We start from the raw sequence: 13272 nt of genomic DNA, 5'->3' as shown, positions 1-13272 counted from the left end.
ATGAGTCTCTCCAACACACTGGCGTGTCCTTCTCTGATGCTCTTCATCTTTGTTACCAACTCGCCCCATTGGAGTAATGACTTCCATAGGTTCAGGTTTACAGCCTGCCTGCTTCTGTTGTGGATGCTAATTTTGTTTCTATCAGGCTTCTAGGGGAGCTTCCTATCATGAGTAGATCAGGTAAACAAGTTGACTCTTTTTTTCAGATTCAAGATTTAAGAACGTGCCCCTTCCCCCAGCTTTTGCCTTTCATGGGCAAAGAGCCCCAAGAGTTTTACTTGGTCCTCATGGTACAAACTCCCCACCTCTGATCATTTTGGAAGCTACGGACCCTCTCTGGCCTGTTCACACTCTCAGAACTGCATCTGTCACCCAGAGGAGAATCTTTAAGCCACCTACACTCTAAAATTTCACTCATCAAATTTAGACCGGACGCCGGGCATACTTTCGGTGATACAGCTCATCCACTCTCTCCAGGTATCAAGTGCCTAGGAAAAGGCTGTTTTTGTCACCAAGTGGTGAGAAATTCACTGTGGAATGAGAAGAGGCAATACTCACAAAGGGCTGCATGGGGTTGAGGAAGAGAAAATGGTAATAGGGATGCCTAGACCTTCACGTGGAGCTCTCCTGGCTGTGCTGCAAGGGGTGGCGAGATCACCTAGTCTACACCCAGTAGGGCACTGGGCCATCAGCAGAACCAGAAGCAGCTCTCTTGGAGCTAGTACCTAAGACTTGTCTACTAGAAATTTTGCTATAGGAGTATGCCGTTTTTCTGCAGTAGACATGCCCTTCCTCCATTGAAATCTTCATCATGTCCTTCTGCCAATGGTACCTAGCTTGAGGTGTACCTCAGAGCATCCTGTTTTCTAATAGACACTTCCTTCCTAGGCCTAAGTTTTCCAACTCTGATTCATTGTAGTATTTCAAAGTTTTGTCCATTAACATTCATCTCAGAGGTCCTATTTTTATTTTATTTTGTCTTCTTTTTTGCTCTAACATGTCCCCTGTTCCAGATAAGATCAATGACTACTAGGTCTAGGTTTTCTGGAACATTCTCAATTCCATAAGTTCAGTCTCCTTTTCAGGGCAAGTCATGTGTCCCAAGTTTTGCTTGAAAAAATATGGTTACCCTGATTTTAAAATCACCATCTGGCTTCTCCAGTCCTAACTTTTGCTTTGGTGTACTTTTCCTTTGTTGCTTTTTGGGGGCACTATTTTGTTTTATGTTTGGTAAGGAAAGGGGGTCGCTGAAAGAAGACAGTAATATTTGCCGATAACTTATTTATCATTAATTCATTCATTAATCTCTTTGGCAATCCTGCAAAGTTCGTATGATTTTAGAAATGAGGCAACTGAGAAAACTTCAATAATTTTCTCAAAGATAAAGAGCTGATAAGTTATCACAGCTCAGCTTAGACTTTGATATCCGGCTCCAAAATCTGGGCTTTTTCAACTGTTGCGTAGATAGTGTTTTCAAAGACCATACATCTGGCTTCCAGGGGACTTCATTGTCCAGTATCCTGTTTTGGGTGGTTATCTATGCTCAGTGCTGGGAAGCCACATGCTGCCTCCTACCTCTTCCCAACTCTGTCTTCTGCTTCCCCACCCAGTTCTTCCCCTTTCGAACCTAACAAACCTTCTCCCAATCATATCTGATAGAAGTCGTCACTCTCACCCACTATATTCTAGACTTCTGATGAATCCCTGGCTCTCAGCTCCTGGCATAGAATCTGAGAAAAATTGCCTTCTCCTCCTCTCTTTCTGCCTTTTTTCTTACCCTTGTGGTAGAACTGTTCTCTTTGGTCCATTATTTCTGTAAACTTCTCAGGAGACATATGCTTCCGGGAGGTGAGACATTTTGGCAGGTCTGATGTACTGGATACCAGCTTCTCCGGTGGGGGGTGGGGGGTGGGGGGCGGCGAGACTGGGAAGCAAAAGTAAGACTCTTAAACTTACTTCATTGTCATCACTACTACCAATCGCAAGTCCAATGGAGAGCCAGGCTCTGTGGAAGCTCCCGCCCCAGGGGAAAGTGCTCTATGTATGGCTTAGAATGTCAAGAAATGATAAAGCTCAGCAAACTTAATGTTAGCAAAACATACAGGCAGACCCTCATTTAGTCAAGGTGTATCCCGTTTAGGGCCTAGATGTATGCCCTTGATCACGTCCATCATAAAATAATGCACAAATGTTTCCTGGATATCTCAAATCCATCCATTTCTCTTTAACCAGTTGCAACCAAACCACCACCATCACCTCTTGCCTAGACTATTTGCTGAAACAATCTGACTGGTTTCCCCATATTCACCTTTGTTTCTCATCAGTCTAGTCTCTAAGTAGTAACCAGGAAGTGCTTCGAATACATGAATTAGACAAACTTACTCTATTGCTTAAATCCCTTCAGGGTTTTCCTTTGTTCTTAATCACAACATAATTCTGTCAGGGTGGGAGCCTTGGTAGTGGTGAGGCAGAAAGTGGTTTCTTTTACCCGATGAAACTGGCCAGGAGTGCCTGATCAAAAGACTGGACTCACCTGGAGAAGCATCCTGGGGCACCCGAAATGAAAAGAAACTTTCCGCTAAGCCAGAGCCATTAAGAGAAGGCACCAGTCCTGGAGCCAGCCAAGTCCTGGGCAGAGTGACTGCGGCGAAAGAAATCAAAACCTAAAACCACACATCAACATTATGTTCCGCACTGCAAAGAAGCCACCAGTCTAGTCAACCTCTTGCAACTAGCAATGGGTTCTGGGCACTCTACACAAACAGGGGCTTCTGGAAGACCCTGGGGGTAGGCCCAGAAGGAGGAAAACTTACCAAGAGGAGAACAGCTAAAGTCTAAGATACAGAAGCCACAGTGAGCATAACTGAATCTCTGGGATGTAAAAGGAACTTCTCCCCACCCAGGAAGCCAAGATGAATTCAGTGAACTCTGAAGGCACCTCCAAGTGAAGGTCAGACCACTGGACTCATCTCAAGGCTCCCATGTTGACTGGCAATGCTTCAGCAGTTGTAACTTTTTTTATTCTACCCTCATTAGGAATAATTTGAGCAAGTCCAATGATATACATATATATTTTTCTCATGTTGTATGCATGTACTAGTACAAGTGTTTTCTTGTAAAATCCACAAAAGAGAATATCTATAAAAATAAAAACTAACACTTGGGCCCCTGCTGAGCATTACTGTTTTAATTGCTTCAGACATTTAACATTCATCAAAACTTTAGAAGGTAGGTATTGCTATTGTACAAATTTTATAGTTGGGAAAAAGAAGGCGCATAAAGGTTAAATATTTTTCCAAGGTCAAAGCTAATAAATGGTAAAGAGATTTGAACACAGGTTGTGGGCTCTAAAGCTAGAATCTCTTGACCAACATGCTTTACTGAGTACAGAGATTTTAAAGGATGAGATCAAAATATGCATAAAAGTTCTACTATTTTCCTGCTGCACCAGATAGGTCTTGCTCATCCCCTGGCATCATACGTGCACTTCACTTTGGAGACCACTGTTTAATACTGATGGTACATCTGCCTACCCATACACCTTTGAAACCTGTTTCTTTCATTTTCCTTCCTTTCTTCTTTCTTTCCTTTTTGAAAAACTTCTGAACCAGAAGAGGAACAAAACTTGGTTGAACCCTCAGACCAGAGGCCATGGGTGAGAGGAGGTGGGGTCACATGCCGTACTCACTGGAACAGAAGTGAGGCCAGGCATCCCTCGCCCAGGGATGAAGTGTACATATTCCCGTTGTGTGTGGAGAGGTAGAGGGACGCCTTGCGCTTCTTGTTGAACATGTCTAGAGAGGCCTTTTGAAATGCTTTTTCTACGTCCTTATCGGTGTAGGTGTCTTCCAGCTTTAGCCCCCTGTGAGGCAGCCAGAGGAATAGGCCAGGCGAGAAGCCACATGAGGGAAGGAATGCAGCACGGGGAAAAGTGTAACAGCTACTGGAGAGAAGACTTTGGGACACATGTCTTTTATAATAGAATATTTGGAAATACAGAAAACACAGAGGAAAACTGTCACTAATAGTCTTACCATTCAGAGAGAGCACTTAGGTCATAGTTTTCTTATGGAATCCATTCCTAATTTTATACAGTTTTTTGGAAAGTAAAATCATGCGATACATTCTGTTTAGCATGCTTCCTTAACTAATTTTCTCTATGACATTGTCAGCTTCTCTAACATTATTATTATTATTTTTTTTGCGGTACACGGGCCTCTCACTGTTGTGGCCTCTCCCGTTGCGGAGCACAGGCTCCGGACGCGCAGGCTCAGCGGCCATGGCTCACGGGCCCAGCTGCTCCGCGGCATGTGGGATGTGGGATCTTCCCGGACCGGGGCACGAACCCGTGTCCCCTGAAGCGGCAGGCAGACTCTCAACCACTGCGCCACCAGGGAAGCCCTCTAACATTATTTTTAAAGGCTGCCAAATGGACCATGATATGACGTACCCTACTTTAACCAATTGACCCGTTTCTGTCCTCATTAGCTAAAATACTACAGAGAATAGCTACATGTTTGTTTTTTTTTAGGAAACATTTTTTTTTCATTAAAAATTTTTATGCAATTTTAAAAGGTTACTTTCCATTTACAGTTATCACAAAATGTTGGCTATATTCCCCGTGATGTACAATACATCCTTGAGTCTATATTAGACCCAACAGCCTGTACCTCCTACACCCCTATGTTGCTCCTCCCCCTCTCCCCACTGGTACCCACTAGTTTGTTCTATCTATGAGTCTGCTTCTTTTTTGTTATATTCACTTGCATGTTGTATTTTAGATTCCACTTACAAGTGATATCATACAGCATTTGTCTTTCTCTGACTGACTCATTTCACTTAGCATAAGCCCATCCATGTTGTTGCAAATGGCAAAATTTTGTTCTTTTTTATGACTGAGTAGTATTCCATTGTATATGTGTACCACATCTTCTTTATCCATTCATCTGTTGATGGACACTTAGGTTGCTTCCACACCTTGGCAAAGGTAAATAATGTTGCTCTGAACGTTGGGGTGCATGTATCTTTTCAAATTAGTGTTTTGGGGGTTTTCTGATGTATACCCAGGAGTAGAATTTCTGGGTCATATGGTAGTTCTATTTTTAGTTTTTTGAGGACTAGCTACATGTTCTTTTAAACATGTGGAATTACCGAGCCAAAGATGCACATCTATTAAGGCTTTTGCTTCATGTTTTCCTATTACTCCCCCAAATCTTTGTATCCGTTTACTATTGCTCATTTTCTCATAGACTCAATTCTGGGTATACAAAAATTTTAAACGCTATCTAAAGAAAACATTAACTTGTTTATATTTGTTACTAACGGGTATGCACATTTAAAAATATGATTATGTGCATTTCTTCCTTGAGGAAGTTTCTTGTCCATATACTTTGTTCAGTTTTCTACTTAGTGTGTTTTTCTTGTTATGGATGAGACTTTCATATATTAGAGATAGTAAGCTATTATCTTTGGTATATGTTAGAATTTTTTTCCATGGGGTAGGTCTTAGAAGCAGTGTTTGTGCTAATTTGGATGTTGGTGGCAGGGTTAGCAGTAGTAGTTAGAAACAGGGGCAGATGTTGGTAAAATACTCCAAAACTTGAACAGATACCAAGAAGAAAGGGAAAGATTCCCTTCCCAGTGAGAACTCTTTGTGTTCTTCTTTTCTGAATGTCTTGGAGTATCGCATCAATAAACAGCGTTCTCCCTGCTTTATCGACAGCAAAGGGGAGTGAGCTGGACTATCTCTATTTCATAGGTGCGGGGATTTGAGGCAACAAGCAAGACATTCATTAAGCCAATGGCTAGTGGGAATGAGACCAGACGCTCCCCAAGTTGCCATCCTGCATTGTGATTATTTGCTTCTAGGTGTTTCTTTCTCTACAGACTGTGAGATCCTCTAGGCAGGTATCATGGAGTCACATCCACTTTTATGTCTCCAGAGTTTAGTATGATGTCTGACACATAGTTGATGTTCATAACATGTTTATTGCCTGAATAATTTAGCCACACTCCCTTTCCCCTTTTTATTACTCTCCGAAGCTTCTTATAGTCACTTGATCTAGAGGTTCTGGCAGTGCCCCTGTGCTCCCTAAGATACAGGGTGAGGTCTCTGAGAAAACAATAACGCACTAACCCACGTGAGGACTTGGTGTCATTTCTACTGTGTTGGAGGATTGTTGTCTTTTCCTACAGGAGTGGCTGGTGGTCCAGACTCAAGGCATGAGGAAGCCTCCTCCTTCTTATGAAGAGGACTCACCTGAAGGCTTCCAGCCTCTTATAGAGGCCAGTCTGTGTGTTGCCACTGGCTAAGACAAAGTCATTGAACATCAGGTGAGCTAGGGATTTCTGGACCCTCTTGCAGAAGGGTGTATGAAAGATCACAAACTGTAAATCAGGAGTGAAATGTCGATCGATGCCAGCTGGAAGAAGAAGTGTGAAAGCAAGGATGTGGCATGATCCACTTAGACATACTCTCCAAGATCTAACAGTGCTGAGGTCTCCCAGAAAACTGGCTCCTACCTCCGGCAAACACACAGAGGTTTGTTCATTCATTTTACAAGCATTTTACTAAGCACTCTACTCATAAAGAAGGTAAAGAAACAAATATTTTCTTCCTATCTGCCATTGCCAACCTCTATGACAAATAATTCCTCAAATCAACCTCGTACTGTATTATTTTCTCTATTTTCCAGGGGAGAAAACAGTCTCCAAAATATGAAGCTGAGTCATGTGTCCAAGGTCACGCAGCTTGAAAAGAGCTGCCTTTGGCTTTGGGTTCTGGTGTCTCTGGATCTACACTCCAGACTCTCTCATATTCCAAAGAGAAGAGCAATGCACCCCCTGCCCTTAGGAAAGTTTACAATTCGGTGCTGAGATCCAAAGCGGCATTGATCAAATTCCATATGAGATTAAGGACTAAAATTAGAATGTCATAAGAATTCAGAGGATGCCAGAGCAATTAGCCAATAACAATTTTACAGTGGATGGGCAGAGGCAGAGATGTCCAAGTCGACTCCTTTCCCATGGAGGCAGCCAGCATCCCACCCAGTGCAGCAGAGAGGGACAAGATGCTTCAGGACACCCCTAAAGCATCCATGCTCTGATGCTTCAGCACATGCCTTTTCCCACACTGAAACCTGCCTTTTTTAGATGCCCATCTGGGCATGGCTAAACAGGTAGGAACCCCCCCCCCCTTTATTTTTTAAGTATACGGGTTTCTCTTTATTTTTAAAAGAAGATTCGTTTCTTTTCTGATTATGGAATTGGTACATATTTTTTAGCAGAGAACTTCAGAAAGTAAGGTGAAAATAAAATCAACTTCCAACACTACCAGGCAAAGAAAAAAATCACTGATAACACTTAAGTATACTGAAAATATAGGTAAGAATTTTCAACATCAACCAGACTTTAAAAGGTGGCAAACTATAAACCAAGAGTCAAATCACTCCTGACTTCAACAGAAATGAATCCTGGCCTCCATAGGATGTGGTCACTCTGATTCACACAGTACCTCCCCAGGTGGCCGGCACCCACTGGCTTCAGCTTTGACCTTGGATTGTCTACTTTCTTTCATTTAACTCAAGTTAGAGGCAATTTCATGCTTGACTTCGGGTGACTTCCAAAGGGACTTTAGCTCAGGCCCAGGAAAGGGTGTCAGAAGAAGGGGACATGAAACAATTCTCTTGTGATCATTTGAAGAGGAGAAAAGGGTCCTTGTCTTAAGAGGTTAGGACATACTCTTGGCCTCGTGTGAATAGGGTCCCCACCTTATGCCCTCTGAGCCCCATACCTTGCTCCCACTCGTTCTGGATCTTTTGATGGTATAACATGTAGCATTGGTCCAGGGCCCGTAAGTAGCGCTGGATGGACAGCTTCCCATCCAATTGTGGGCACTCTGAAGTCATATCTGCTTTGTAGAAGTCATATACATTCTCCATGTGGGTTGCTCTAAGCCCTGGCAAGGCACACAGAGGGATTCGGGGACTGTACAAGACAGCCCACGTTGAGCAGAGAGGATAAGAGTGCCACATACAAGCAGCCCCCTGGTCTTTATCTTTCTCGTGCCCAAGCCTGAGCCCACCGACCATCCCTCATGTGTTCAAAAGGAGTTGATTGAATTGCCACTTTTATATAAATGAGATTTATATTTCCATTTCCATACCTAGATGGGCTTAAAAAAAATCTGGAATAGACACCAAAAGTCTCAAAGGAAAGCTCTCACTTTATACTCAATTATCTTCTTTCATTTTCAGTTGTCAGTTTAGCTCTCAAAGGGTCCTTGTCAGCAGTGTCAGTGCCAGCCATTCCACACATCATTATCCCAAAGTGTGATGGTGCAGGAGAGGCAAGCTTGCTGATCCCTCTCTTCCCCTCCTCCCTGCCCTCTGCTCCCCAGTCCAGTCTTTTGGAGACAGTCAATATCATCATCAGATCCACATTTCAGCCCTGCATAGTGGGTGGGCCAACTTGGAATTAGGAGCTAGGTATCTGGCTACGCCATGCACGGTCTCCCGGCGCCACATAGCCACTGTTTACTACAAACCTCTCTCGAGGGCTAGAGGGCCCTTGGGCCCAACCAGCATTGCCACAGCTCCAGCCCTGCCTGTGGGGTGAATATTACCACTGGAGTACACTGCGATGTCTCCACAGACCACCAGGGCATAGTGACTTGTAATGAGAGGCAAGCAATAATTATTATCACTACCAAATCTCAAGTAGACTGAAAGCCTCCTGTACGCCAGGCACAATTTTAGGTACTGGTGATAGATCACTGAACCAAAATAAAAATTCTTGCCCCATGGAACTTGTTCTAGTGAAATTCATCATGACACATTTGAAATGCAATGTCAAAACTCAGTGTTCTGTGACTCTAGCTGTAAAATCCTCATTTATTCAGAATTCAGTTTCTGAATTCAATGAAACATTCATAAATGAGCACTTCTGGAGATAATTTAGATTTGTACTCATCACCTTACAGCACTTCATAGTACTACAGTGGAAATTTCTTTCAAATCATAGAAGGCCAAGGGATGGAGAGGGAAACTAATATTTGAAATCCTAGATAGACATGAGCTATCCTCAAACAATCCTTAAAATAATCCAGTGAGGCAGGAATTATCCACATTTACAAAGGAAGACACTGCCTTCTAGAGAATCCAAGTAATCTGTCTAAGGTCACCCACCTCATGAATACGGAATTATATATTCAGACCCGGTTCTGACTGGATCCTGAACCACGTGCTTTGAACAATCTGGTATTACCTTCCTTCTGAGAAGAGTTAGTGTCAAGTAACCACATTTAATGTAGGTGGTCCATAGTAACTACTTCTATAGTAGCCAGATGATTATTCAATAAATAATTGTTGTCTTGAATATTATTTGTTCCTCTCTCATCTGATAGTACTGCCCGCCCTCAAACTTGGGTTTGTGAGAGAAACATGGCGGCAATTTTAGGATTCTACCTAAACTGTGAGGAAGCCCCCAGGGTTTACGCCAGCACTGTGTTGAGAGCCATTATTTCTGTATAATTCAGTCCTCACAATAAGCCTATCTGTCAGATACAGTTATCTCCTCTTTATAGACAAAGGAATTGAGACCCAAAGAACCTGAGTCACTTACCTAAAGCCACGCAGCTAATAGATGGTAGGATAAAGATTCAGAGTCAAGGTTCCAACCCAAATTCATTGAAACCCAAGAACCTTCTCTTAAGATTATATAACAACTCAAACTCCAACCCCAACGAAACAGTATTGTTATTTTTTCTCTGCAATTTTATATACATAAATATACAAAAATATATAATAAACATATAATATATATAAACAAAATTTATATATGTATATAAAATTAGGAAACTATAGAATAGTATTTAGAAGCCATTAAGGAAAAAACCAGTCAATTAGACGGCCTAAAATTAAAACCTTCTATCAGAAACAAACTCAAAAGACAAACTAGAGAAGTATTTACAGTACATAAAGCCAACAAAGGATTATTTTCATTCATATATAAGCGCCTCATAAGAAACATAAGGTATGTAATAGAAAAATGGCTAATAAACATCATTAAAAATATCAAAGTTCTCTTATAATAGCAAAAGAAAATCGATGATACTATTATATTACTTATTAAACTGACAAAGATTAGAAAGTTTGATAATATATATTGTAGGAATGCACTTTAGTACAACATGTTGAAGAACAATTTGGCATATTCTATCAAACCTTTAGATCAAACTATTCTGCAATTCCACTTCTAGGAATCTATTCCTAGAACATATTATCATGAGCGTGCAAAGCTATTGTACAATGTTCATTAAAACAGTATTTATAATTGCAAAAACATACATCAATCTAAATATCCATCTATATGGGACTAAGGTTTGGCATATCTATCAATAGAATATTATGTGGCTTTTAAAAGAATGACTTTAGGTGACCTTTATGTGTATATCTATCTATCTGTCTATCTTATATCTATCTATCTATAGAATGACCTCTAAGACATCATAGAGATGAGGAATAATGTGTACAATGTTAAAAAATGAATAGATAAGGGTATGCTTTCAGGTATATAGAAAATTCCTGGAAGAATACATAGAAACTGTCAGTGTTAAATTATGGGAGTTAGTAATGGGGTGTCAAAGGGAAATTTTCTTTACTTTCTTTACTTTTCACCCTTTTGTTTGTGTGTGTGTGTGTGTATGTACTTAACTGTTGGTTTCAATTACCTTCATTTAAAACAAAAAAAGACAAGAAAAAATGAGGTCTCTCAGGCAATCTGAGCCAGTACCACTCTTTCCTTCCCTCATACCCTGCTGTCTCTCTGGAGTGGTCCAGACCTTCTTGGTGAGTCCCAGAACCACCTTCTCCCATCTGAGGGTCCCCAGGTGGATGGCCAGGTCAGAAGCAGAGATCACATCTACGCTGGCCTTGTCTTGTTTTGGCGTTTGCCATTAGACTCAAGCTTAAATATGCTTTTTGTTTTAGTATAGATTAACAATTCACATCCTAATAGCTTGTTTGAATTTTTCCCCCACAAGACATCACGTTAAAGAAGGATGCATTTGCAGCCCTCTCCTGTGGAATACCCAACCATTCAGCAGAATCTACTCATTTGAAATGACATGTTTGAAGCTGATAATACCCCCAAATATAGGCTCTGATTTTGGGTTAAAGGCTGGTGTGTGTCCCTTGCCCTTCACTTCTACTCTCTAACTAAATTCTGGGCTGGACATATTGGTGGTGACGGTAGTAGGGGTTGCTGGAGAGGTAATAATACAAATGCCAAGCAGGAGAAGCACTGCAAGTACAGGTTTGACGATGTAGAGACTAGAACATGCCAAATCAATGGAATCATTGTTGGCGAGGCTACGCAGGGCAGTTGAAAAAAAACACTGAATGGGTGTAAGGAATTGTACTGCCTTGTTGCATGAACAGAGACAAACCATTAAACTCTTCTTGGCCTCTTTTTAAAGTGAAAAATATTGGATTAGATAGTCTCTAGGGTCACCGCCAACATCAAGACTTCATAATTAATTTTATAATTAATGTTTATTATGGTTTCTAAAGTTTAAATTCTGGTTTCCAACTTAGTAAATGTAGGGCCTTGTCTGCCCAGGTACTGTTTTTTCACATCTCCATTGATATCTTGTTTAATGCCTGTAAGGCAGGTAGGCAAACAAAAACTCTGAGTCTCGCAGAGGTTAAGGGACTTGTCATCAATTATTGACAGACCTAGGTTTCTAACTCTCCTAGGAACCAGGCAAGGGAGAGAAAGTAGAAATACTCTGTGTCATAGTCTATCCTGTGATTCTTTGGGTCTACTTGTCGATGATGGTCTCAGTGCCCACTTCCAGCCGGCCCACAGATTCCCATGGGAGCTGCGTGTGCTCCATCAACTGCTGCACCACTGTCAGGCACAGGGAGTTGATGCCCTCCTGGACTGAGCAGAAGCCCATCTGGGTGTGGCCCATGCCCACTGTGTACTTCCCTGCCTCCACATTGTTAAACTTCTCCATGTCTGTTTGGTCCACATAATGGGCTGGGAAATAGACCTCCAGGGCAAGGATGCCGACATCCTTTGGCCAAGCATCTCTTTTGGCCAAGGGGATAGCAGGGGCTATAGAAAACGTGTAGTAGAGAAAACAATCAAAATTCCACTAATGGGCTCCAGCTAGTTTCCTCAAAAGACAGTACAGCCATCATTTCATTCATTTTTTAAAAAATATATTTTAAAGACATCAGATGAATACAAATTTAGAATTGTATTTTCCTGTTGAATTTACCCTTTTATCCTTAGTAAATGTCCCTCCGGCATTTTTATAGCTAAATACATGTGGAACAAGCAACGTCTGTGGAAGTACAGAAGACAGAGAGGGCAATTCCAAACTGGAGCAGAGAAAAAGTGGAGAAAGATTCAGTAAAGAGGGAAGAAAACTGTTTCTTTCCTGGACCCACCACCTCTCTTCAACCCTGACTCCTAATCCCTCTGGAGAAGATCTGGAGTTTCTCCTTCTAGCTACAAGTAAAGAACTCACCAAGCCCGCCTTCTATTTGTTCCACATAAAAAGTACCTGAAAGCTGGTTACTTTAGAGGTATTCTTAATTTTCCAGATGGTGAAAGCAAGGCACACATTGGTGAAGCGATGTGCTCAGGGTAACTTCTCAGTTTCTCATCTGTTAGAAATATTCTGTCTTTTCACTCATGAGTACCACCAAATTCCTTTGACTTGCATCTGGCTACAGGATTCCTGATCTTGGAAGTGTGACAGGGTGGCTCTGCAGGCTTATGCATTTAGCTCCATGCCACAGGAATTGTAGCCCAGATGGAATGTATCCATCAGTCATCCTCAGGATTCTGGGCTTCTTGTAACCCCGGTTTTCCCATCACAGAGGTCACTTTAAAGGACTGCTGTGAGGCAAAAGTGGATCATGTGATCACAAGATAGTGAGGCAAAGTGATAAATGTTTATTCATATCTGACAAAAGAGAATTGAAGTTTAGTTCTCTGCCCTATTTGGTGACACTCAGATAATTAGAGTTTATACTCTCAAATGTTTGTGGAAGAACTTCCCAGTACCTAGAGCTAATGGCTACCCAGAGCTCAGTCCTGTGCTTGGCTGGGTTTTCTCTCATTCTCATTCTCCCTCTGTCGTCTCTAAGCTCACTCCATGCCTCTCTTCCCAGTTAGAAATCTCAAGTCATAAGGAACGTTTCCAAGAATTAGTCACATTGTAACTTTTGTAAATGTCTTGGTAGGGGGTTATTACTT

General features: G+C 41.7%; 1 protein-coding gene across 1 annotated transcript in view; it reads right to left on the bottom strand.

Annotated features, from left to right (window-relative positions):
• Window positions 1–423: 423 nt before the first annotated feature.
• Window positions 424–13272, bottom strand: part of HMGCS2 (3-hydroxy-3-methylglutaryl-CoA synthase 2) — a 30303-nt gene continuing 17454 nt past the window's right edge. The window contains 9 exon segments of the mRNA XM_019919120.1: window positions 424–530; window positions 1778–1900; window positions 2531–2594; window positions 2596–2641; window positions 3689–3862; window positions 6260–6422; window positions 7793–7957; window positions 8546–8670; window positions 11826–12160. Of these exon segments, the coding sequence (XP_019774679.1) occupies window positions 424–530; window positions 1778–1900; window positions 2531–2594; window positions 2596–2641; window positions 3689–3862; window positions 6260–6422; window positions 7793–7957; window positions 8546–8670; window positions 11826–12160 (1302 nt within the window).

This window comes from Tursiops truncatus, chromosome 1 (assembly GCF_011762595.2).
Source record: "Tursiops truncatus isolate mTurTru1 chromosome 1, mTurTru1.mat.Y, whole genome shotgun sequence".
Lineage (NCBI taxonomy): Eukaryota > Metazoa > Chordata > Mammalia > Artiodactyla > Delphinidae > Tursiops > Tursiops truncatus.
This window is presented reverse-complemented; position numbering and strand designations above follow the sequence as displayed.